This window comes from Procambarus clarkii, chromosome 65, assembly GCF_040958095.1.
Source record: "Procambarus clarkii isolate CNS0578487 chromosome 65, FALCON_Pclarkii_2.0, whole genome shotgun sequence".
NCBI classification, from domain to species: domain Eukaryota; kingdom Metazoa; phylum Arthropoda; class Malacostraca; order Decapoda; family Cambaridae; genus Procambarus; species Procambarus clarkii.
The window spans coordinates 9068809-9095995 of record NC_091214.1 but is presented as its reverse complement, the minus strand read 5'-3'; the positions used below and the strand labels follow the sequence as shown (position 1 = coordinate 9095995).

Genomic DNA, 27187 nt, shown 5'->3' with positions numbered 1-27187 from the left:
AAGGTAGGTGTGAGGGCGGCGCCGGACCCGAAACTGGCATCCGTGGCCAACCTGACGAGAGAATCTCTGAGCCCTGGAACGACCCCTCCGGGAAGGCCTCCCCCGGGACCCCCGGAGAACCAACAAGTCAGACATAGAGCAACAAGTAGCCGAAGCAGCCTGAATATACTGCGCCATGGCAGAATCCTCAAAAAGCAGAGGACAAAAAGGCAAAGACATCCTAAGAGCCAGGGCCCAGGCCGATTCCAACGAGGAGGCAAGCACCGCCTGCCAACACGCGAGCCGGGAAGCATAAAACAGGGAAACCGCATCCCACAAGATCGGCGCAAAGAGTGTCAACAAGGCAGCTGACGAGCGAGCCACAGAGCCCAAGGCACCGGACCCAGGAATGGCCCCAAGCGTCCCAACATCCTCCTCAAGCCAGTCCGAAGACAGCTCCAGGAGGGAAAAGACACGCAAGGCCGAAGCCAAGAGGCCCCTGGCGTGCAAGTCCTCAGCAACCTGCGTAATCGAAAGGGAGGAAACATACACATGGAGCTGCACAATGCCTACATCCCGGGGAAGGGGAGGGGCAAACAAGCACTCATTGAGGAACTCATGGTCGCCCCCCCAGGAAAACCTGAACCACCGTCGGCGCCTCGCGTCACTCAAGCATGCGGGAATGACAGAAGGAATGCCAAGCCTCCAAGGCAAAAGTGGGTCAGTCCGCCAGCCAGGACGACTCTGGAACCTCGTAACGGACCCAGAAACGGAACGAAGTCCCAAACCTGAAAGACGACGGATCCATCACCGAGGCATAATCCGGGTCACCCAGGAGCTAAGCCACAAGGGGCCGCCCGCACCGCAGATGGATGGATGCGGGAACCCGAGAACCTCCAGAAACATGGAACCGACGCACCCGGGAAAACATGGAACCAAACCCGGGGAGGGGCAGACACCAAATCCAACTCATACACAGAGGGGGGTAAAAGAGACCCCCACTCCTTGTAATGTAAGCCCAGCTCAGAGGGCAGAAAAACCCAGGCGGGGTCCAGCAGGGCACAAGGCACCCAAGTGAGCCCCTCCCCAGCCTCAGGGTCCTCCTCCGCAGGACTCGGGGCCGAGTCATCCCCCAGAACCCTGGCCTCTAAAGAAAAAGTCGGCACAGCTGAGTAAGATGGATGGAAGGGGGCTCACTGGTCAAACCCGGAGGCTTCGCTGGGAGATCAGACTCGAATGACTCTGTAGCCACATCGGAAGAGGCATCCCCCCGAGACTGCCCATGTCTCAAGACCATCTAAACCCTGCCCCGACTCCAAAACTCTCAGACATCTCGGGGCCGGAAGCATGGACCAGAACGAACCACAACAGGGGAAAGACGAGGGGGTGCGGACTGAACCAAGGTCGAAGCAACCCCCACCACAAGACCGGGTCCCTATAAGCAAAACGAGGCAGCCTTGGGGCATCCGGGTGAGCAACCAACCAAGCGCGTTGCAACAACCTAAAACGCCCATGCAATGGCTGCACCTCCTGTACCCATAGAAGATCATCATTAGACTGGGTAAACTGAGTCACTAGCAAGCAGAACTCGCAGGACTCAGGGTCGAAAGTGTCACCGACCCAACAGGCAGCGTGACGGAGGCAAAAACCGTGAGGGTCACCCTGAGACCAGCGGACCGAGCAACCCTGGTCGCATGAAGTGAGGGGAAACTCCGGGTCACATCCATTAGACCTGCGCGCCCCCGTGGGGTTTCCCAGGGTCCTGAGATGGAACTCACGCTCAGAGAATCCCAGGCAGGGTACTGATAACTGGCGCCCAAAAACTACCAGGCAACTTTCTTAAAACTGAACCTCAGGGACGTGTATACTCACGGGGACCTAGCAGGGGGGCACCACCAGAAGAACACTGTATGAAGTCGGGCACCAAGGGGCAAGCAAGGCAGACCCCCCCCCCCCCCCCCCAAGGAAAAAAAAAACAAAAAAAAAACACACACACACACAAGAGGACAACGTACCCCAAAGAACAGAGCCAGCCGCTATGAATAGCGAAAACAAGCTGTGCAGCACCCTGTGCCCCGTACCAGTGCAAACTGCCTCTTACCCTAAAGTAAACAAGGGAGACAAAACACCCAAGCACCCAAAGGGCGACCGAAAAACTGAGCAGTTAAACAGCGCAGCAGAGGCAGGACCCAAGGAACTTGTGGAAGGTAACCCTCAAGCTCCAAGGGCAGTACTTACAGGGCACCTAGGGAAGGTAACTCTAGGCACATGCAGCCCGAGTACTGTAGAATGACTCCTGGCTCTCGCACCCCTGGAAGATAGCCACCACACTTCAAGCACAGTGCTGGAAAACACCGGAGCCAGAGCACACGACCTCTACCTCTAGCATCAGCCTTAGAACTGATGGTGGATATCCAGTGCGGGGGTCTGGGGCTCCCCCTTCCCCCTCCCAGGGAGAGGGGAGCTGCGCAGACAGCAGCGCAGAGATGTGTGATGTCATACTCGTTTGCTAGTTACTTTTTGGGGGGAGTTTTATCCACTTGTTTGGCTTGTGGTAGCAATTTTCACCAGAATAGCGGTTTGTTTTGGGATGCCTACCTTTCTGGGTGCCTGACCTAGTCGATGGCAGACATAGAATGCTTCCAACCACACGGGGGTTTCTATAGGCCATTGCTCCCCTTGCCTCTCTGAGGGGGCCAGGTTCTGGCTCATGATCCCCGGTAGGCCCATAGAACTCCATACACATGACTGATGCCAAAGTCAGACATTAGCATATCAGCCTAATAATCTCCAGGCAGCCATAGGGGCTCCCCCTAGAAAATAGAGTATTTAAATTTTAAGTATTTATTAATTTGTAATAGGTTTGGAACCATTAAGTTTTGATTTGAAAGGCTACAATTTACTGTACTGAAAGAGTGCTGCACAGATATTGGTTGTCTTTACTCCCATTGGCAGGGAAGTTAATAAGAGCTGACTATTACTCACCTTCTGTACTTCTGTAACTGGTCAGCACCAGAGATCTCAGTCTGGGTTCCCTTAGGAGCTTCCTTCTCAAGCCAAGAAAAATACCGACATAAGGCTGCTGCATCTCGAATGTGGCAAAGTTCCATTCCTTAAAAAAAAAAAATTGTAATTAAATGCCTCTGGTAATTCTTTGTTGGTTTCTTGAAAGTATCTCACTGATATGGCTTCCCTCTACTAATTCACATCAGTCATAGCTGGACTCTTTGGCCTAATGGGGACCAGAGCCAGAACTTAGCCCCCTCACAGACACACAGGAGAACCGAGGATTATGATGATCATCCACACCGAGAAAACATCTAGAAAGTAGTCATGCAATACTGTACAAATACTTTAACTGCAAGGCTTACATAAAATTTAACACCAGGACAGCCAAATGACTTGCCAAACCATTTATTCAAACCAAATGATTCACTTGAAACTAAGGGGTTTGAAGGGAAAGGAGTTTGGAGGGAATTTGGGAGCCATTGAAGCTCTACCTTACCTGGACCTTACATGGAGGGGGTTCTGAAAGTTCTTTTACTCTCCAAGCTCAGCCTGGGGCGGGGCTTGACTTGTGAGAGCATGGTCCGACCGACTCAAACAAACAACCCATTCTCCTGTTTAGATAATACCTATAGTGACGATCGTCAATAGTCACAAATGCAGTGCATCCTCACTCTAACGAACCCAGCTCTAGCGAATTCCCGGAAGATCCGAACAAATTGAATTCGGTACTAAATGTTCAGTGGAACATACAAATGTCCGATTAAGCGAGTATTGTTCGTCTAAGCGATCACCGAGACCAAGCTGTCATAGCTGATGACAGCCACTGTCATCAACTATGATTCACCAAAGTGTAAACAGTTGTACAGAATTATATTTTGCTTACCCATTGTTTCCAATGAGAAATGGTTGAAGGACGATAAAATGGTGTCAGGGGAGGAAGGTTGCATCATTGGTGAGGGTTGGAGTCTGGAGGCAAGTGGTGTCAGAAGTTGGGAGTAAAGTGTCAGGAGGCAGGTGGAAGTTATTCTCATTGGGGGTTGTCAGGAAAGACCTGGTGGTGTCAGGGGAGGCAGGTGGTGTCAGGGGAGGCAGCTGGTGTCAGGGGAGGCAGGTGGTGTCATGGGAGACAGGTGGTGTCAGGTGTTGTCAGGGGAGGCAGGTGGTGTCAGGTCTTGTCAGTGGAGGCATGTGGTGTCAGGTGTTGTCAGGGGAGGCAGGTGGTGTCAGGTGTTGTCAGGGAAGGCAGGTGGTGTCAGGTCTTGTCAGTGGAGGCATGTGGTGTCAGGTGTTGTCAGGGGAGGCAGGTAGTGTCAGGTGTTGTCAGGGGAGGCAGGTGGAGTCAGGTGTTGTCAAAGGAGGCAGGTGTTGTCAAAGGAGGCAGGTGGTGTCAGGGGAGGCAGGTGGTGTCAGGGGAGGCAGGTGGTGTCAGGGGAGGCAGGTGGTGTCAAGGAAGGCAGGTACTGTCAGGGGAGGCAGGTGGTGTCAGGGGAGGCAGCTGGTGTCAGGGGAGGCAGGTGGTGTCACGGGAGACAGGTGGTGTCAGGTGTTGTCAGGGAAGGCAGGTGGTGTCAGGTCTTGTCAGTGGAGGCATGTGGTGTCAGGTGTTGTCAGGGGAGGCAGGTAGTGTCAGGTGTTGTCAGGGGAGGCAGGTGGAGTCAGGTGTTGTCAGGGGAGGCAGGTGTTAAAGGAGGCAGGTGGTGTCAGGGGAGGCAGGTGGTGTCAAGGGAGGCAGGTGGTGTCAGGGGAGGCAGGTGGTGTCAAGGGAGGCAGGTAGTGTCAGGGGAGGCAGGTGGTGTCAGGGAAGGCAATTGGTGTCAGTGGAGGCAGGTGGTGTTAGGGGAGGCAGGTGGTGTCAGCGGAGGCAGGTAGTGTCAGTGGAGGCAGGTGGCGTCAGGTGTCCCCCTAACACCACCTGAACCTCAGATGAATCCGAGGTCCCTGAACCTCGGATGAATCGGGACGTGCCAATATGCGTCCTGGAGGTCCAGACACACCATCCAAGAACCCGGCACCAAAAGCAGCTGGACCTGAGACAGAGTGGTGATCTGAAAGGAGGGGGCAAAAGATCCAGGGATTCAGATGGGACAAGTTCAGTATGAATCGCATATCCGCACAGTCCCGCTTCGGAACTGAAAACAGGCGAGAAACCCACCTGAGGGACGCCATCGTTTCGCTCATACCCAAGTGAACCCACTCCAGAATGACCTCACAGAGCGCAAGATAAGAGGCCTGCCTTGCCAGCCCTGATCCCCCCAAAGGAGGAGGAACTACCCAACACCACCACAGGCCAGAGGAAACGACCTGAAATGCCTACAAATCATGGGACCAGGCAAGAGCAAACAGCGTGAGCCTCCCCCCCATCGCCCCGTCAATGGGGTTAACCGCGAAAGAACCAACGACCCTGACGAGAGCCCAACTGACGCTCAGAGCAATCACTGCGCGAACCAGATGCCGACGGCTCCACAGGAGGGGCTGGGCGCCAAATCTGGCACTACTGGCTTACGACGACTGAAGGAGCCCGAAGCCCTGGCACGACCCTTCTGGGCAGGACCACTATAGACCCCTAAGAGAACCAAGTCCGACATAGGCCTGCAACTAGACATAGCCGCCTGCAGAAAATACACCACTGTAAACTCTGCAAACAGCAACAGACAAAAAGGGGACTAAAATCTAAGAGCCAGGGCCCAAGCAGATTCCAAAGAGTGGACAAGCACTGCCTGTCGGCATGCAAGCCATGAAGCAAAAAACAAAGACACTGCCTCCTTCAGAATAGGTGCATACAACTTCAACAAGGCAGCCACCGCCTGAGCTGCTGAAGCAAGCGCACCGGAAACCGGCCCAGAACCCACCTCCTCCACAACCTCCATGAGCCAGTCCGAAGATAATTCCAGCAGGGGAAATAAACCAGCATTGAATGTAATGCAATGCCATGTTCTGGGTAAGTCCCGGAGGCTCCCCGGAGCTATCCATGGCTGATATGGATACCCTGACTATTTTGCAACAGTCGCTGTGGGTGGAGTTCTAGCCTACCGGGGACCACGAGCCAGAACCTGGCCCCCTCAGAGGCACGGGGAGCAATGGTCCATAGCATTGCACATGTGATTTGGAGAATTCTATATCTGCCATCGACTGGGACAGACACTCAGAAAGGCAAGCGTCACAAAACAAACCCCTATTCTGGTTAACAACGAGGAAAAAGCCGCCTGAATATAACACTCGACTGCAGAAGCCTCAAAAAGTAGAGGACAAATGGGAGAAGACAACCTAAGAACCAAGGCCCAAGCGGTTTCCAAAGAGGAAGCAAGGACCGCTTGACGACACTTGAAATGTGCAGCAACGCCTCCTGCAGGATCGGTGCAAAGAGCTTCAACATGGCAGACAATGCCCGAGCAGCCGAGACCAAGGCATCAGACCCAGGGACGGCCCCAAGCACCTCAACACCCTCCGCAAGCCAATCCAAAGATAGCTCCAGGGGAAAAAGAAACACAGGACCGAAGCCAAAAAGCCAAGAGCTAGCAAATCCTCCGCCACAAGAGCAGCCGACAGGGAAGGAACCTGCACATGGAGCTGCACCGCACCAACATCCCGCAGAAGGGCAGGAGCGAAAAGACACTCATTAAGGTGCTCAAAATAGCCCCCCAGGTAAACCTGGACCACCGACAATGCCTCACACCACTCAAACGTGTCCCAAGCATCCAGCGAAAACAAGGGGCAGTCTGCAAGTCAGGATGACTCCGGAACCTCATAATGCACGCAGTAAGAACACAACAATCCAAACCTGAACAAAGAAGGATCCATTATGGAGGCGTACTCTGGGTCACGCAGGAGGTAAGCCGCAAAGGCCGACCACACCTCAGGCGGAGAGATGCTGCTAGCCGAAAATCTCCAGAAAGACGGAACCAAAGAATCCACAGGGACACGGAACCGAATCCGGGGAGGAGTAGAACCCAAGTCCAAATCGTGCACACGGGGGAAAAGAAAACCCCACTCCTTGCAACAGTAAGCCTGCTCAGAAGGACAGAAATTCCAGGAGGGGTCCAATGGAGCCCAAGGCCTCCAAGTCAGCTCCTCCCCAACCCCAGGAGCCTCTACACCAGGCCCCGGAGCCGAGCCGTCCCCCAAAGCCCCGGCCTCACAAGAAAATACCGGGGCAGCCGAAAGAGCTGGAAGAGAAAGGGCCCACTGGTCAGACCCCAGAGCATTGGCCGGAGGAACAGACTTGAATGCTTCTGTAGCCACCCCAGACAGGGCAACCCCTGAAACTGCCCGAGTCTTAGAAACCTCTGAAAAACCAACGTTGAATGTAATGAAACGCCATTTTCTGGGTGAGACCCAGAGGCTCCCTGGAGCTTTACTGGCTGATATGCTAATGTCAGACTTTTGCATCAGTCATGTGTATGGAGTTCTAGGGTCTACCGGGGACCACGGCCAGAACCTGGCCCCCTCAGAGAGGCAAGGGGAGCAATGGCCTATAGAAACCCCCGTGTGGTAGGAAGCATTCTATGTCTGCCATCGACCGGGTCAAGCATCCAGAAAGGCAAGCATTCCAAAACAAACCCCTATTCTGGTGAAAATTGCTACCTAAAGCCGAACTAGTGGATAGAACCCCCCAACAGAAAACAAGGAAACTAGTATGACGTCATACGTCACCGCGCCGCTGTCTGCGCAGCTCCCCCCCTCCCCAGGAGGGGGAAGGGGGAGCCCCAGACCTCCCACGCCGGCTATCCACCCATCAATTCTGAGGCTGGATGACAAAACACGCGAAAAACTGCTGACCGGAAGGAAGGAGGGTTGCCGGGGAGACTCTGGGTCTCGCCCAGAAAATGGCGTTTCATTACATTCAACGCTGGTTTTCTGGGGGGAGCCCCGTCGGCTTCCCGGAGCTAACTACCCACAGAGGAAGGTCAAAGGGACAGAACCGGGAGGCAGACACCACGCACCCTCCACGGAAGCGAGACAACCGGCAGCAAACGCCAACCCAAGGCGCCACAGCCCCGAAAAGTCCCGGGAACAACACGAGAACAATGAGCAGCAAGGCCCCCTGCACGAACACCAAAAATCCATGCCCGAAAGACCTGCAAGGCCACGTCGCCCAGACAGCAGCGAGAGCAGCGAAGCCACGAACGCCACAGGCATGAGGGAAGAACACAGGCAGCTTAGCCGCAAGAACACGGCTGACCACCCAGGGACACCATCACCCGCGAACCGGGAAGAACAGAACCGGATCAACGCAAAATGCGCTCCGGACCCAAACGCCGTGGCACACAAACAACAGCAGGAGGGCCGCCACTGAACACAAAACACGACAACCCCCCGGCCCGACCAACGAAGCACCAACAAACCCTGGACCCATCCAGAATGCAGCAGCCCCACCCCGCACCAGAAAAGATGGAGACTGCTGCCATCCGAACAACCAAAACGCTAAAACCGAAGGAGCAAGAAAACATCAGCGACTCGACCCCCAGAGGCAAAGGCCAAAAGGAAAGAGCCGACGAAAAAACACACCGGAACCGAAGGGGTCACTACCAACCGAGGAGAAGACAGAGCACGCTGACCAGAGACCAGGATGGTGCAAGCGGCGCACGAACAGGCCGGAGGTGAAACTGACGCACAGACAGCTTACTAACTGGTGCAGAAGCAACACCAGGACCGAAAGCAAGCTGAAGCGGCTCCGCCCTGCGCCGCACGAAAAGAGGCGACAGTATGTGACAAGACGACGGCCCCCAACCCCCACCTAGAAAACCAAGCCGAGAGTAAACCAAGCTAACAAGAGTACCCACCTAAGAAGGGACAGGAAAAGGAAGGACCGCCAAAATACCCCATACTGCTGCCAAGAGAAGCACGCAGGTGGGACACCTACCACGAAGCCACCCGACCACCAGCCGGAGGCGAGACCGCGAGGCAGAACATAAGCAGCCCCGACAAGGCCCCTCCGAGCCCAGGAAAAAGGCGGAGCCGCGAGAAGATCTCGGGCGCGACCACCGAAACCCAGGCGGCACAAGGAGATGGAACGTCTGCCGAACAGAAAAACTCCGAAGCATGCAAGCCCGCCAGGAGTTCAGAAACGACGGGTCCGACGCGAGACATCGCAAGAACCCCCCAAAAAAAATAAAACAACAACAACAACCGGCAGGGCAAGCTAGGAAAACCAAAGAAGGCGGAAGGGTCGCCGCCAGAACAGGACCCGAACCAAGGGGCCCGAACAACTGCAACAGACCGAAACAAAGAAGCACATCACAGGACACAGGCTGACCAACGCCTAAGAACACACGCAGAACATTCCTGCTGCAGAAGAGGCAGGAAGAAAGAGCAGAAGCACAAAAAAAAAAAAAAAAACAGGAGAACAACCAGGGGTGGACAATCAGGCAGGGACAAAAACCCCACGCAATCCCCAGGCACAAAACGGCAGCAAAGCGCCACTCCACAACCGGACACAGGAACAAGGACACGCCACCGTGAAACACGGTACCAATGCTCACGTGCAGCAGCAGCAGCAACAGGCACCACTGCAACATGCAACATGTAAATAGCAACTCCCCTCTGCAAAGGCAGAGAACGGAGCAGGCAGACCCCAGACAGGGCCAACGGAGACACGACAAAACCCTGCAGGCCCAGAAACCTGCACCAGGCGACCGACGGCGGAGAAACCCCGCTCGATACCTGCTGGATGAGGGTACTGGGAGCTCTTGTACACCTCAAGCCCGGCCCAAGGTCAGGCCAGACCGGCCAGAGGATGGCCCACCAGGCAGCTGCTAGGAGCAGTCCACCGGCCCACATACCCCCACAACCAGGACGGGCCGGAACTGCCATACGAAAACAGGCCAGTGCGCCCTGGAAGTCCACGGACGAACCAGCAAGAAGGCTTATGCTCGCAAGTAGGTCGTGTAACAAGCACAGACCACTGATGGTAATACAGTGTTCCCCAAAAGTGCCAATAGCACCACTGCACTCCACTGGTACTATCCCGCAAGTTCTACCAGATAGGCGGGACCCAAGAGCCAGAGCTCAAATCCTGCAAGCACAGCCAGGAGCCTCACCAGGTGAGTACAGAACCAACCCTACAACCCCCACACCTCACAACATGAAAAAAGGATGGGTCCCCTGAACGACTGTAGCATGGGTTGGACATGCACATGAGGGGGACAGGAAGGGGTGATAAAGGGACAGTCACTGGTGTGCGAACGGTCTCAGTCGTACAAAATTATACCTAAATAAAGACAGGTATATGAAACAACCCGCATCCAGCGCCCGGCCAAAAGACGCCAGACCGCAGAAACTCACCTGGCGAATGGTGGCTCGAACTTGACACGACTCGAACCGTGCCCAGAAGAACCTGGGAGCACCGCCAGGTGAAGACGCCAGAGCCGGACCCTGCCGGACCCGCAGGAGAGCAGGGAGAGGCGAAGGAGGCGGTCCCACACCCATGACACAGGAAAACCGCGGCTGTCCTCCCCACAACTGGGAACCAGGACACCCCCGGAGCGAAGGGGGCACATACCGCAGCCAGGGAGAAGAACGAGAGGCGAAGCACTGTAGCAAAAAGGGCGCAAAACACCAGCACTGAACCATCGCCCAGACCAAAACAAACTCCACGGCGCATGCGCATAACACGCTGGCCGAACCGCACACCCTCCCTGCGGGAAGGCGCCAGCCAGGACTATTGCACGAGAAAAAGAGCCAAAAGAGGAAGCAGGAACAAGAAAACCGGCCAAAGAAGCAAAGAGCCCAAAAAAAGGGAACCCAAACGGGCGACAAGTAGCCCAAACGGCCGACAAGTAGCCCAACCGGGCGACAAGTAGCCCAACCGGGCGACAAGTAGCCCAACCGGGCGACAAGTAGCCCAACAGGGCGACAAGTAGCCCAACAGGGCGACAAGTAGCCCAACAGGGCGACAAGTAGCCCAACAGGGCGACAAGTAGCCCAACAGGGCGACAAGTACTAGGAGCCGACAGACGTTCCAATAATGCGGGAAGTAGCGAAAAACCTTCCCGTAACCCTCGAGAACACAGAAGCCAACACTAGTCCCGAAGGCACACGAAGGCGCAGGCGCACCCGAGATCAAAAGTCACGCAGAACCCCATCGAACGGGGAAACATGACAAAAACACCGTCCCAAAAAAGCGGGGGAGGAAACATCCACCCACAGGACGGAACCAACCGACTCAAAGGCCAAGGAACCGAGCCCGGGGAGGGGCCGACGTCCCAACAGCACGTACGGCGAGTGGGGAGGAAAAACCCCACTCCGCGTAACCACAAGCCCCGCCTAGAGGGGGATAAAACCCCCCACGGGGTCTAACGGGGCCAAGGCCCCCCAAGTCAGCCCCTCCCCAGCCCCGGGAACCTACACGACAGGCCCCGGGGCCGAGCCGTTCCCCCAAAGCCCCGGCCGTACCAGAAAACCGGGGCAGCCGTGAAAACACTAAGGAAGGGAGCCCACTGGCAGACTCATACAACACGGCTGGAGGAACAGGTCCAAATGCCCCCGTCACTACCCCGGAAGGGGAATTCCCCGAGACTGCCCGAGTCTCAACACCACCAAACACCCCGCCCTGAACCTACAGACGGTAAGGAACCGGATGCAGGCAGGAAGGGTGAACCAGGGGAAAAACGAAATACAACGGGGCAGCCCCGGGGCTCCCGGGGAGGAAACCACGAGAACGTTGCCACCACCAAGGCTCAAGTGCAACGCCCCTGCTGCCCGCACCCGCTTTGTTAGCACAACTGGGTAACCGAGCCACAACGAGCAACCAAACTCGCAGGACACCGGGTCGAAGGTGTCACCGACCCCACAGGCAGCAGACGGAGGCAAAACAGAGAGTCACCCAGAGACAAAAGGTGAGAGCAACCCTCAAACTCGCTGGAAGCGAGGGGGGGGCTCTGGGGTCACATCCATCGGACCCGCGCGCCCCCAGGGGTTTCCCAGGGTCCCGAGCGTTTACGTTAAGAGGACTCGCGCTCAGGTAATCCCAGGCAGGGTACTGCTAACCGGCACCCAAGCTACCAAACAACTTTCTAAGAGCTGAACCCCCGGGACGTGTACACTCACGGGGACCTAGCAGGGGGTACCACCAGAAATACTCAGAACACAAGGGACACAAGGGGCAAGAACGAAGGCAGACCCCCCCACCAGGTATATAAACAAAAGAAAAAGAAAACCCCGCAAGAGGACAGCGTACCCAAGCGGAACAGAGCCGGCCGCTATGATTGGTAAAGACAAGCTGCACAGTACCCCTGCGCCCCACCAGTGCAAACACTGCCCCTTACTCTAAGGCGAACAAGGGAGACAGAACACCCGAGCACACAAAGAGCGGCCGAAAACCAAGCGGTAAACGGCCAAGCAGGGGCAGGACCCAAGGAACTTGTGGAAGGTGGCCCCAAGCCCCAAGGGCAGTACTTACAGGGCACCTAGGGAAGGGAACCCTAGGCGCATGCAGCCCGAGTACTGAAGAATCACACCCGGCTCACGCACCACCTAGAAAACAGACACCACACTCTAGGTACAGTGCTGAAACAACCACTGGAGCCGGAGCACATAACCAGTGCCTATAGCATCAGCCGAAGAACTGATGGGTGGATAGCCGGCGTGGGAGGTCTGGGGCTCCCCCTTCCCCCTCCCGGGGAGGGGGGAGCTGCGCAGACAGCGGCGCGGTGACGTATGACGTCATACTAGTTTCCGTGTTTTCTGTTGAAGAGTTCTATTCACTAGTTCGGCTTAGGTAGCAATTTTCACCAGAATAGGGGTTTGTTTTGGAATGCTTACCTTTCTGGATGCTTGACCCGGTCGATGGCAGACATAGAATGCTTCCAACCACACGGGGGTTTCTATAGGCCATTGCTCCCCTTGCCTCTCTGAGGGGGCCAGGTTCTGGCTCGTGGTCCCCGGTAGGCCCTAGAACTCCATACACATGACTGATGCCAAAGTCTGACATTAGCATATCAGCCGGTAAAGCTCCGGGGAGCCGACGGGGCTCCCCCCAGAAAACAGTGTTGTATAGTGCTCTTGACGAACTTGGTGTTGACATTCGCAGAATCTATAATTAAGTGTATTCTACAGTCATTGTTCTGTTTTGTTTGTCTGGCCAAACCAGAGAACTATAGTCTCCTGGACGAACGAGTTCTCTTCTTTGTTGCCTTACTTCCCAGTCTCTCTCTACCTCATGTGTCCCATTATTACTGTATAATGCAATGTATATACTTTCAACTTTTCTTTTGTGTTTTAATCATAAGCTATTGTGAAGTATACTGTGATACTGTGCCATTTGTATTTTTACAGTGCATGTAATCATGTTCTAGCAACCACACTGAGCCCAGTGATTCCTGGCTGCTATCACTAAGATGTTCGCCTTCTCGGTCCAGTCCTTGTAAATATTATACACTAAATTTTTCTTGTTATCTAATTATAAAATTCATTGTGGTTGTTAGGTCATAACTCTTGCTCCATTGTTTCAGATAATTGTCTTGTATTATTTCCATGTCGTTGACACATGATGTTGGTCATTTTTTTTTTACGCAATACTTGAGTTGTATTGTTCATACCTAATGCTTAGACATGCATATGTTCTTCAATGCACTTGTTCCAATTAATGCATTGTTACCATGATTTTTCACCGAGTAACATTACGTTCTTATTTTTGTGCACATACCGAGCAGTGTTATTATTAACACACACCTGATCCATCTTGCAATGTTAATCTGATATTTTACATGAAAGTTATTATTGTATGCCACCGAGGCCCTTCAGAATCATTGTATTAACTAACCAAAGTTTTGTCGACAAGGGACGTCAACTTGGTGGCGTGTCCGAGAGGTATTAGCTTACATATTGTAAGACGGTTGGTGTATAGCCAATCTTGAGGCAGCTTGGACTCTAACATCACTTCCCACAGAGCGGCAGTGCTCGTTCTCAAGTAGGCTGTGCAAGTATCTCATAGATAGCTAGTAGGACTAGCTAGGTAGGACCTCGGTGCTTAACATCTATTTTAGTTACCTTACTCAATAAAGTCCTTGTGCAACAAACTACAGCATATCTCTTCAACAACCATGCAAGCATGAATATTGGTACAAATACAGAACTGCAGGAAAGTAGCCAGGACATAGCTGGGCAACTAAACAAGCAGGACACACACACACTAAATGCAGCCTATAGGACAAACTTGGCTACAAAGAGCATCTGCGGTGTGCCATATAAACAAGTATGAGCTCCCTAATGGACCCCATAACAAAATAAAAATAAATGCCCCAACCACAAAGTGCCACAGAGGAGTCAACGACTCATTCACTGCTCCATGCGAGGCTCTCCACCCTGGTGGCCTGGCCGTTGAGGGGGCAAATCCCCAACCCCACCAGAGACAGTACTCAGTGCAGGGTTAACACTAAATGAACATCTAGGGAAGGCAGCCCTAAACATGTGCAAATCGAAGTGCAGAGTAAGTCAAGTTGCCACTAGCAGAGAAGCATCCAGAAAGTTAGGCAAAACAAAACAGATTAATGCATGGTTAAAACAACAACAACAGCCTCAAAAACTGCCAAGAGAACTCCCCCAACAATGAAAACAAACCACAAAAATGTTGTGAAACTAGCATAAGCTAATTTGCCCCATTGCCCCACCATACCCTGTTGTTGGGGAAAGGAGGGAAGCAGGACAGGTCAGCAGGCCTGACTTTAACTTTTAAGCTGAGAACTCTAGGACACCAACTGTTGGTGGCTTGGCACTCTAGGGGTATTTCATACACAATTTTCAGTAAATTTTTTGTAGTGGCCAATGGCTGTTTTGTTGTTTCACTTTCAAGAACCATGCAGTTGTCTGTGTTGTCTCTACTTTATGGTTCTCTCCTTGTGAGTGTGATCATAACAGTTCCCCTGCTCCTTGTGCCTCTCCGAGAGACCCAGGTTCTGGCTCTGGTCTCCTGTAGGTCAACAGAACCCCTATGACTTGTGTGACTTAGTAATGGGAAGCTATCTCAATGACAGCTTCAGGAGCCAACAAAGGGCTTCCTCAAGAAATAACTATAAAATATTTATTTCCACAAAATACTGCAACTGAATCCTTTCACAACAATTACATGATCACTTACAAGTTTTGTCCTTTACACCACTTTCATGGCTACTTCAACAATTTGCCTAATGCATCTACAGTATATATTTAAACACTAATATCTTCAGATATCTGACATGCTTAAAATAGACCCAATCTCTGATTTCTAAGCATATACTGTACTGTAATGTACTTAAGAAATATGTGGTAAGGAATCCAACCTTTAATCTCTGCACAATTCTTAATGGCCTTCTTCAGTGCCACTGGTGATACTTTTAACACTCTCTTCTCTTCAGGAACCATCTGAGTCACAGCATGAGAGGCATGGTTGGATACCCACACTTTTCCAGCTTGTAAGGGCAGCTAGAAAAAAACAAAAACAGCATTGAATGTAATGAAATACCAGTTTATGGATGAGCCCCGGAAGCTCCCTGAAGCTCCTATCACTGATTCAGTACCATACTACTAGGTGCCATCAGTCGTGAAGTGCTATTGGCCTACCGGGAACCAAGAGATCAGAACCTGGCCCCCCTCAGAGAGATGTAGGGAGCAATGGCCTATGGACACTTTAACTTTATATTTAAAGTTAATCATAACTGCCACTAGCAGAGAAACATCCAGAACGTTAGGCAAAACAAAACATACTAATGCATGGTTAACCACTGCACTGTGCAATGCGCCATTTGGAGCTCGACAGGTGGTGCGCAATGTGCCTCGGGGATCTTATAGGTATAGCGTATTTTTCAAAACTTCCGCAGCTACACGAGGTTCACATCAGCTTCCTCAGGGCTCTCCTAAACAGATGCCATTTTTTTTTAAATCGTGGGCAACATTCCCGGATGTGAGAGCATCAGTACTGAACGAACCACCAAAGCTGGTACACACAGCTTGAGCTAACAGCACTGCTGTTCAGCTTGTGACCACAGCATTGGCTAATAATGTCCAAATATATATGTATCTGGTATTATTTAGTCATGACAGCATTACAAAAGAGCCTGACTGTGATAAAAGACTATGTACAATGTTCAGATATCAGTGAATAAATGCTGTTCAAGATGTTCACAGCACAAGCCACAGCACACAGCCATTATTTCCTCCATTTAAAATTCTTTAAATGTCTTCTCATGTTCCATTACAAAAGAAACACGTAAATTATTCATTTAGATGATTTAGTGACCAGGATTCTGATAATAGCAGGATTGTGGTGAGAATTAACGATGAGGGAGGAGGAGTAGTATTGTTCGTGAGGGAGGGAGGAAGAGGTGGCATCGGCTGCTGACTGCTGTGTGGCAACATGTTATTGTCTGGAATCACGATACCAGCTTAGTGGTTCGCTACAGTGAACACAAATATAGATACTTATATATATATATATATCGTGCGTACAGAGTGTAATAATAGCAAACAGAGTTTGTTGGGAGGAGCCATGTTGGTGAGGGAGTGGGTGAGGCTGTTGTCTGCTACCTGCTGTGTGACTTATCATGCAGTGGCCACTATGCTCTTTGGACACCATACCAGCTTAGTTGTACAGTTATGGTGAATAAAACATGTAGATACTTATATATAACATGTGGAAATAGTGTAATAACACCACAAACAGTTTGGTTGTGGGAGGAATGTTAGTGCCTTTGGCCTTGAACCAGTGAGGGAGGAAACCATCACCCACCCACCTACCTGGTTGATACCTGGTTGATGGGGTTCTGGGAGTTCTTCTACTCCCCAAGCCCGGCCCGAGGCCAGGCTCGACTTGTGAGAGTTTGGTTCACCAGGCTGTTGCTTGGAGCGGCCCGCAGGGCCACGTACCCACCACAGCCCGGCTGATCCGGAACTTCTCTTAGAAAACCGTCCAGTTTTCTCTTGAAGATGTCCACGGTTGTTCCGGCAATATTTCTTATGCTCGCTGGGAGGACGTTGAACAACCGCGGACCCTTGATGTTTATACAGTGCTCTCTGATTGTGCCTATGGCACCTCTGCTCTTCACTGGTTCAATCTTGCATTTTCTTCCATATCGTTCACTCCAGTACGTTGTTATTTTACTGTGTAGATTTGGGACCTGACCCTCCAGTATTTTCCATGTGTATATTATTTGGTATCTCTCTCGTCTCCTTTCTAGAGAGTACATTTGGAGAGCTTTGAGACGATCCCAATAATTTAGGTGTTTTATCTCGTCTATGCGTGCCGTATATGTTCTCTGTATTCCCTCTATTTCAGCAATCTCTCCTGCTCTGAAGGGGGAAGTGAGTACTGAGCAGTACTCGAGACGGGACAGCACAAGTGACTTGAAGAGTACAACCATTGTGATGGGATCCCTGGATTTGAAAGTTCTCGTAATCCATCCGATCATTTTTCTGGCTGACGCGATATTTGCTTGGTTATGCTCCCTAAACGTTAGATCGTCGGACATCATTATTCCCAAATCCTTGACATGCTGTTTTTCTACTATGGGAAGATTCGATTGTGTTTTGTACCCTGTATTATGTTTCAGATCCTCATTTTTGCCGTACCTGAGTACCTGAAATTTATCACTGTTAAACATCATGTTATTTTCTGCTGCCCAATCAAAAACTTTGTTGACATCTGCTTGTAGTTTTTCAATGTCTTCAGCAGAGGTAATTTTCATGCTGATTTTTGTGTCATCTGCAAAGGACGACACGAAGCTGTGGCGTGTATTTTTGTCTATATCAGATATGAGAATAAGGAACAGTAGCGGTGCAAGGACTGTACCTTGAGGTACAGAGCTTTTAACATCGCTTGGACTCGATTTTATCTGATTGACTGTTACTCTTTGTGTTCTGTTCGACAGGAAATTGAGTATCCAGCGTCCTACTTTTCCAGTTATTCCCATTGACCTCATTTTGTGAGCTATCACCCCATGGTCACATTTGTCGAACGCCTTTGCAAAGTCTGTGTATACAACATCTGCATTTTGCTTTTCTTCTAGGGCTTCTGTGATTTTGTCATAGTGGTTGAGTAACTGTGACAGACAGGATCTTCCCGCTCTAAATCCATGTTGTCCTGGATTGTGCAATTCATTCTTTTCCATAAAACTAGAAATTTGATTCCTAATCACTCTTTCAAACACTTTTATTATGTGTGATGTTAGTGCAACTGGCCTATAATTTTTTGCCAAGGCTTTACTCCCCCCCTTGTGCAACGGAGCTATATCTGCAGATTTAAGTGCTGCTGGTATCTCCCCTGTATCCAGGCTCTTTCTCCATATTACGCTGAGTGCTCTCGCTACTGGTACTTTACATTTCTTTATGAATATTGAATTCCATGAGTCAGGCCCAGGAGCTGAGTGCATAGGCATATTATCAATTTCTCTTTCAAAGTCTTCCGAGTTTGTGGTAATATCCGTTATATTATCTGCAGCTTGAATGTCATTCATAAAGAAGCTGTCTGGGTCATCAACTTTCATGTTGTTTATTGGTGTGCTAAACATAGCCTCATACTGGCTTCTTAGAATTTCACTAATCTCTTTGTTGTCCTCTGTGTACGTACCTTCATTTGTAATTAACGGTCCAATACTGGTCGAGGTTTTGGATTTTGATTTTGCGTATGTGAAAAAATATTTCGGATTTTTCCTTATCTCTTGTATAGCTTTCTGTTCCAATTCCATTTCCTCAGACTCATATGATCGCTTCAACGTTTGTTCTATTTCCTCAATCTCCCTGCTTAGGCTTGTTTTCCTTGCTTGTGATAGTTGTGTCTGCCGAAGCATTTCCGTTATTTTTTTCCTTCTCCTGTACAGTCGTCTCCGTTCTCTTTCTAGAGTGGTCCTCTTTCTGCCCCTCCTCACAGGCACGTGCTTCAAGCAGACCTTGTAAGCTTCAGCTGTCAGTTGAGCTATTCCCTGTGTGGGAGTTTTGTCGCTTAAGACCATTTCCCATTGAATGGTTGCAAGGTCTACATTTATTTTTTCCCAGTCAATCCTCTTATTGTTGAAATTGAATTGATTGAATATTCCTTCTCGCTTGTTTGGTCTCTTAGACCTACTACCGTTATTTATGCTAGTTCGCACTTCAATGAGCTTATGGTCTGAGTATGAAGTATCTGAGATTGTGATATCCCTGATTAGTTCATCATTGTTTGTGAATAACAAGTCTAGTGTGTTTTCGTTCATAGTTGGTTCTGTAATCTGTTGATTGAGCGAGAATTTATCACAGAATCTCAAAAGTTCTCTAACCTGTGGTTGGTTATTTCCCGGGTCATTCCCTGCTATGATATTTGTGTTTGCCGTTCTCCATCTTAGACTCGGTAAATTGAAATCTCCAAGAAAGATAATATCTGGAGCTGGGTTTGCTAGGTTGTCAAGTATGTTCTCTATTTTGTGCATCTGCTCTGTGAATTCCTCAATCGTTGTATCTGGCGGTTTATATATTAGAATAATAATTAAGTTTAGTTTCTCTACCTTCATTCCAAGTACCTCTACCACCTCATTAGTTGAATTTAGTAGTTCTGTGCATACCAGGTCTTCTTTAATATACAGACCTACTCCTCCATTTGACCTAGTTTTTCTATCACATCTATATAGATTATAATTTGGAATCCAGATTTCACCATCCATGTAATCTTTTGTATGAGTTTCCGTGAATGCCCCAAATATTGAGTTTGACTCTAATAGAAGGCCATTTATGAACTTAACTTTATTTCTTGACTTTGGCTTTAAACCTTGAATGTTTGCAAATATGAATGATTGTCCATGTTGTGTGTAACTTCTGGAAGGTTTTGGTAGTTCTCCCTCCTCTCTACCCTGACCCAGGGTGTGTTGTTGTGGCAATGGTTTGTCCAGTTTTGGAAGTGATACTGGGGAGTGTGGTAGTCTCTGTGTAGTTGGGGGGTGTAGTATGTGTGGGCTTGTTGCCGAACTGTAGTCCAGTCTTGGGCATTTCCCCCTCTCCATCCGTACTCGTGCCACATTTCTGCCTGTCTGTTTCTCCCTCTGTTTGTACCTGCCTCTAAAAAATTTTCAGGGCTATTATGTTGGACTTCTTCTCTTATATAGCGCTGTGTACCTCTGACGTGGAAATCGGGGCAGTGAAGATCGTAGCATTTCCTCTCATTGACTGAGAGTGTGCATAGCTTAGGGTGAAAATATCTACACTCTGTATCAAAACGACATCTGCCTTTCCCTAACCAGTTTCGGCATTTCCGTGGGTGCATGAATGAGCATTCCGTGCCTCTGGGCCCATATCTACACTGTCCTTTTGCATAATACCAGCAAATATTTTCATTTGTGATTGTATTATTCTTGTTTGTACCCGTGCACGACTTGGCTACCTCTGTGTTTTTTGTTCCAACTTTCTCGTTTCTGCATTCATTCTCGGTATTGCCCTTATCTTTCTCCTTGTTGCTTTCGTCTTTCTCATTTGTGTTCTCATTCGTCTCATTTTTTCTCTCCTTATTCATATCACCAGTGTGCTCTACACTATTGCCTTCATTTTTGTGTACCTCGACACTATACCCTTCTACATTGCTACTTTGACTCTCTAAATTCTCAGTCCCTGGGTTGTGTTCAGAGTTCGTTGCTGTCTTTATATACTCTGCATATATTTCTGGTAGTTTTTGTGTGAATTGTAGCCTGTGTTCTTCAGGAATGTTATTCATTAGTTTGGTGATGTTTTCCCACATCTGTCTGTCTCTTTGACAGATCCAGTAGTTACCTTCCCGGTTTGCATATTGTGTAGGTAATCCTGTACAACTTAGGTGAAACCTTATGTTACAAATGTTACATACAATGCCTACAACACTCTTCCGAAGTGACTTAAGGCAGCCTCCACACACCTCCATGTTGGGTTTGTGATGTTATAATAATATATGCATATATTTAAGTATTATATGTATGTATATATAATATGTATCCAGTATATTTACAATATTACATATGTTTATTTGTTCAAGTTTATGTGGGGGTACTTATCGCCTTGTGGAGAAAATATGGTCGTCTTGGGACCGTCCAGTTGACCGTTGTTTGTCCCAGGTCGGGGGCAGGATGGGCAACCAGGATGTCACTGGTTGCCAGTTACTTGATTTATACACTGATTATGTGCCTGTAATATCCTAAGGGAAATTCTGCTTTCTTCCGGCTTGTAATGTTATTCACTTACTCTGTTACTAGTTCCTAGCTCCACTTGCCCGTATTACAGTATATATTGCCAGTATATTATCACTGAGGAAGTACACTGTTACTGCGGGACGTCCTCTACACTGTGTAGGCCTCGTGGCTGTGGTGTAAACAGCCTAGTGTGATGCCTCCTCCACAACTTTACATTTATACTTTTTCTTTGTACAATTCTCTAACACTATCCACTAATTTATATGTTGTGTTACACGTTCCACTTCACTGTTCAACGTATCACTGCTCGCTATATATGATATATATCGCTTATGCCTGTACACATGCCTGTACTCCCTACCTACCAACCTACCCCCCCCCCTCTCCCCCTCTCTCTCCCTCTCCCCCTCCCCCTCCCTCCCTCTCCCCCTCCCCCTCCCTCCCTCTCCCCCTCCCCCTCCCTCCCTCTCTCCCTCCCCCTCCCTCCCTCTCTCCCTCCCTCTCTCCCTCCCCCTCCCTCCCTCTCTCCCTCCCCCTCCCCCTCCCCCTCCCCCTCCCCTCCCCCTCCCCCTCTCCCTCCCCCTCTCCCTCTCCCTCTCCCTCCCCCTCTCCCTCTCCCTCCCCCTCCCTCTCTCTGCCCCCCTCCCTCTCCCTCCCCCCCTCCCTCTCTCTCCCCCCCTCCCTCTCTCTCCCCCCCCTCCCTCTCTCTCCCCCCCTCCCTCTCTCTCCCCCCCTCCCTCTCTCTCCCCCCCCTCCCTCTCTCTCCCCCCCTCCCTCTCTCTCCCCCCTCCCTCTCTCTCCCCCCTCCCTCTCTCCCCCCTCCCTCTCTCTCCCCCCCTCCCTCTCTCTCCCCCCCTCCCTCTCTCTCCCCCCCTCCCCCTCTCTCCCCCCCTCCCTCTCTCTCCCCCCTCCCTCTCTCTCCCCCCCTCCCTCTCTCTCCCCCCCCCTCCCTCTCTCTCCCCCCCCCTCCCTCTCTCTCCCCCCCTCCCTCTCTCTCCCCCCCCTCCCTCTCTCTCTCCCCCTCCCTCTCTCTCTCCCCCTCTCTCTCTCCCCCTCTCTCTCTCTCTCTCTCCCTCTCTCCCCCTCTCTCCTCTCTCTCTCTCTCTCCTCTCTCTCTCTCTCTCTCTCTCTCTCTTTCTCCTCTCTCTCTCTCTCTCTCTTTCTCCTCTCTCTCTCTCTTTTTCTCCTCTCTTTCTCCTCTCTCTCTCTCTCTCTCTCTTTCTCCTCTCCTTGGAAGGACGAGGAGAGGAAGAGCGCAACACGTGAGCATAAGAGATATTAGCAAAAGGCGGGAGCCGGCGAACCTGGCGTCTCGCCTCAGTAAAAGATAAACGCTCCCGGTGCTTCAAGTTGAGGACGGCTGCCTCAAGCTTGTAATGGACACACGCACGGGAGAAGGTAGGATGGGCCTCACCGCAGTTGAGGCAACGAGCCTGGGGAGAAGTGCACTCCGACTTATAGTGACCTTCTCTCCCACACAAAGGACAGAGAGAGACAGTCCCAGAGCAGCGGAGGGCACCATGCCCAAACCTCCAGCACTTGTTACAAAGTCGAGGAGAAGGAATATACTCCTGGACAGAGCACCTGGCACCAGCAAGAATGACAGAGGATGGAAGGGTCCTACCATCAAAGGTGATCTTCACAACGCGAAGGGGTTCACGGCGACGACCACGAGGGGGACGAGTAAACGAGTCAACCTGGAGGACAGAATGGCCTTGGGCATCAAGGACATGCCGAATATCATCGTGGCAATCCTGCAGATTCCGAACACCGGTTGCAACATGGGTGGGAGGAGAATAGTGCCAACACTGGCATTCGTCTGAACGTTCTTGGAGACCCGAACAGGGATCTCGCCAAGGCAAGATAAGGCAGCCAAGCGGGAAGCCGCATCCTGAGAAGGAGCAGCAACGACACGTGTACCGAGACGAGTGGGGTTGAAAGTAACAGACGCATCCACGGAATCTACAAGATGCCGATGGAGGGAGAAATCGTCAGGAGGCGCAGAATCAAGAGGGAGGAGATCAAAGTATTTGGCCCATGAAGCAGGACCAAACAAGGCCTGATACGCATCAGCACGGGAAGGAATCGAGCGAGTGCGGTTGGGGCGCGAACGGCGTTGAGAACCCCTAGAGAGAGAGGGGTCAAAAGGCGCAGTAGTCACAACGAAAGACTTAGCCACACCAGGGTACGAAGTGGTCACCACCGGGGGCTGGAGGCTCGACCCAACCACAGAGGAGGGAGGGGAGCTGGGGGAAGAAGTCAGGACGGTCAAAGGAGGAGCAAGGTCGGGGCCCAACGCAGCGGGAGCTACAGAGCCTGGTCTTCCAATACAGGCCGACTCGGGGGCTTGGTCGCCCACTCCACGAGCCTGAGAGGGTACAACGGAAACATTCAACGACAGAGACGAAAAGTGACAAATTCATCCACGAATGTGCCCCCATACCCACCATGGAGCCACAATTAGAGGCAGGACACCCAACAGGAAGCTATCGCCGATCATGCCGGGGCCCCTAGGGGTGCGTCGTGAGTATTCGCCCCACAAACGCCACCTTAAGAACCGTCAGTCCGTCGAGATCGGGTTCAGCGACGAAAGGGGGATTGACAATAAAAGGTTCCTCTCGCTCGAGACGTTGGGTACTACAGTTCTACGGGTGCAAGAGTATGCCTCTTCAAGCACCCGGGCATCAAACTAGAAGAAGTCCAAAGAAATAATCCAAAACAAGCAAAAGGTCGGCAGGAAACGACAAGCAGATAGGAGAAGAGGGGGGAGAAAAACGAAACATAAGGAAAAGGAAAAGCGATCCGGCACAATTGGAGAAGACAGCAGCAGGAGTGCAAGGCCAGAAAAGGACAGAGGACTGCCCAACGGAGCATCACACTCCGGCAGCCGTCTACCAAGCCCCCTCACGACGCCAACGGGCCGGATGGGGAGGGGGTATCAAACACAAGTGTCAGCTGAAATCATGTCTGACTCTCAGCTATCACAATAGCATATATTAAAAAAATTTAATAATTAGTTTATAAAAAAAAATTAAGTTAACACTTTCGCCCGGGCATGACGCAGCATTGCGTCATCCGTTTACTGTCGGTAATGCCGGGGATGATGCAGCATTGCGTCATCCACTTTAAATAATTGCCAAAAATCAGGTTTTTATCTGATTTTTTGGGGACTGGTTTTAAAATGCGCGCCGATGTCTTCCCATTTTCTTTGTTGAGCCTCGTGGCCCTCAGGCGGCTTGGCACACGTCGTGAACCCATTGTTTTTGCTCCACTGTTGTGACCAATGTCGCCTCCCCTCGCATCTCAAACGTGTGAACATTTTGGCTATTTTCCGTGGCTATATTTCTTACTGCGGCTTTAGAAACTATCTACGCTTACTCCACGATGGATAGTGATCATGAACAAGGCCCTTCCAGGAAGAAAATTGCGAAAGAAAGGCTTGAAAAGGGCGGGAATTGGGAGTGTAGCTGGAAGGCGTCTGGGCGCTCACTTGCGGCTAACGCGTGGCCCGCCTTCAACTCGTGTGCGGTTGGAGCGTGACCAGGTTTTTTATTTTATATGCTAATATTCCTCTAGAGAATTCTATTGTGAACCCATTGAGACCAAAATGAAAGACTTATGACAAAAATTGAGGTGACCAGAGTGAAAATAGTGAAAACATTTTATCGCGTTTGCGGGCTCCTGGGTAACTCATTCGCACTTTCTCTGTTTGCTGCGGGTAATTAGCCGGGCTTTTGGAGTTTATATGCATTTAGTGCTGTAGAGAATTCTATTGCGAACACAATGATACAAAATTTAATCTCGTAGGACGAGAATTAAGGTGACAAAGTTGGAGAGAGTATACACTTTTCAGAATTTACGCGTGCTCCCGTGACACCCTGGGTCCCATATCGCACAGTTAAGGGGTGGCGCGCGGGGTACGCCAAAGTGTTAAAAAAAATTTAGATTTTTTTTCAATTTTAATTTTCTTATTTGTTTACCAGATGATTTGCATGAAACTTATACACCTGACTGCACGTTAGCCTATATGAAAGGGTGCCAATTTTGGAAGAAATTGGTTGATGTCAACCTCAGCCACAGATGGCAGCACCTTAGGCTATAATTTTTAATAATTTATTTTTCACGTAACAAACGAGTTGCTACTCTTTCATTTTAATTCAATTTACATGAAACTTACACCTTATATGTAAAGTTTATATCTCTAAAATCTGACGACTTTTTTTTTCCTACGTTCATTTATTGATTTTATAATAGCAATAAACATGATATATTTGCATAATTTTTTGTGGGGGGGGGGGTGGAAACTTTGACTATTTGTATTAGGAAAACTAAACATGTTTTGAAAAATCAGCGGCATCAGATCCTTTATTATATGCTTATGTGTCAGAAAAGTGTCATAGAATGATTATATCTGAAACGTGTGATTGTAGCAACTCACTGAAAATGTGTAATATTCGTTAAAAAGAAAAAAAAAATTAAATCTCCCTTTCTATTTAGGCTGTAGTACTGAAACTTGGAACAATAGCAGCCCTTTTCATATACAACCTATCCAAATATTTGTTGACATTTAACAGGCTAAAAAAAACAGCGTTGAATGTAATGAAATGCCATTTTCTGGGTGAGCCCTGGAGGCTCTCTGGAGCTTATCGGGCTTTTGTATGTTATATTAGACCGGGACATTAGCTATGGAGTTCAGACCTACCAGGGACCAGCGCTAAAACCTGGCCCCTTCAGAGAGGTTTCAGGGAGCGATGGCCCTGGAAAACCTCCTTGTGGTTGGGGGTTTTCCTTATCTGCCATCGACCAGGGTTAGGCACCCAGAAAGGTAGGCATAACAAAACAAACCCCACATGATAAAAAACTAAATGAAAAAAAAACAGGTAGAAACTGCCTAAAATCCCAAGGAAACAAGCAAACATTAAAATTTACTGCCCCACCGATTGTCCACGCAGCCCTCCCCGCCCCAAGAAGGGGAGAGGGGGGGGCCCTCGGACCTAACTGCGGCGGCTGCCTAGCACCAGTTCGGAAGCTAAGCTTCAACCAATGCAAAAAAAAATGCCGACCGGTGGGAGGGAGGGTTGCCAGGGAGCCTCTGGGGCTCACCCAGAAAATGGCGTTTCATTACATTCAACCCTGGTTTTCTGTGGGAAGCCGCATGGCTCCCTGGAGCCTCATACCCAAAGAAAAAGAAAAGAAAGGGCTGACCCGGGAAGCGGCTGCTACAAACTCCGCAACGCGAAGTCAAGACAACAGGCAGCAGCCTGCAACACAAGAATGCTCAGGAGCAGACAAGCTCACAAATGTATGGGTGGCCAGGAACCTGAACGACCCCCAAATCCTCGCGCTCGAATTGAGCCCAAGACGTCACCAAATATGGCAGCGAAAGTTGCAAATGTCCAAACGGCACGGGCACAAGAATAGACCGCAGGCTGGTAGACTAAAGAAAACTGGGGACCTGGAGACCAGAGCCCTGAAACAGGTAACGAGGGGAACCGGATCAACCCAAAGCGCATCCGAGGCCATGGCACACAGGTAACGGCGAAGAGCTGCAACCGGACAACACGTCGCACCCCCAGCCAAACCAACCAAGCATCAATAACCCAAGGACCCCTCCAGAAAGCAGCCATCTCGACCGTCGCCAGAAGGACGGCGCAAGGCTGCAAGCGTACGAACCTACCACCAGTACCAGCAGAAACCTCTGCGCCGGAGGAGAGCCGGAAGCTTCCCAGCCCGACCCACAGAGGCCAATGCCAACAAAGTATGGCCTTTGAAAAGCAATCTTGAACTGAAGGGGCTACCACAAACTGAGTAGAGGAAGGATAAAAGGGCACCCTGATCAAGGACCAGGATGGCTCAGGCGGCGCATGAGCAGGCCGGAGGTGAAACAACACGAGAAACGTACGGAATGGGGCAGATGTGACGTCCACCCTGAATGCAAGCCGGAGCGGCTCCACCAGCGCCGCACAATACGAGGCGACAGTAAGAAGCATCAATTAACAGTCCTGAAAAACCTAAGAAAGTACAAGACAACCCGATGCAAAAGAGAAGACAATCTACGAAGAGCAAGAAAATGACAAATAGAAATGTCAGGAACGTCATACTGTCGCCGA

At 50.4% G+C, this 27187-nt stretch overlaps 1 protein-coding gene across 4 annotated transcripts in view; it reads right to left on the bottom strand.

The window, feature by feature from the left end:
• The window catches only part of ApepP (Aminopeptidase P), a 334482-nt gene that overhangs the window by 172672 nt on the left and 134623 nt on the right, over window positions 1-27187 (bottom strand). For all 4 annotated transcript variants that reach the window (XM_069309418.1, XM_069309421.1, XM_069309419.1 and 1 more), the window contains 2 exons: window positions 15243-15384; window positions 2965-3091 (listed from right to left, as the gene is read on the bottom strand). In XM_069309418.1, coding sequence (XP_069165519.1) covers window positions 2965-3091; window positions 15243-15384 — 269 coding nt within the window. The remainder of the gene's footprint in view (window positions 1-2964; window positions 3092-15242; window positions 15385-27187) is intronic.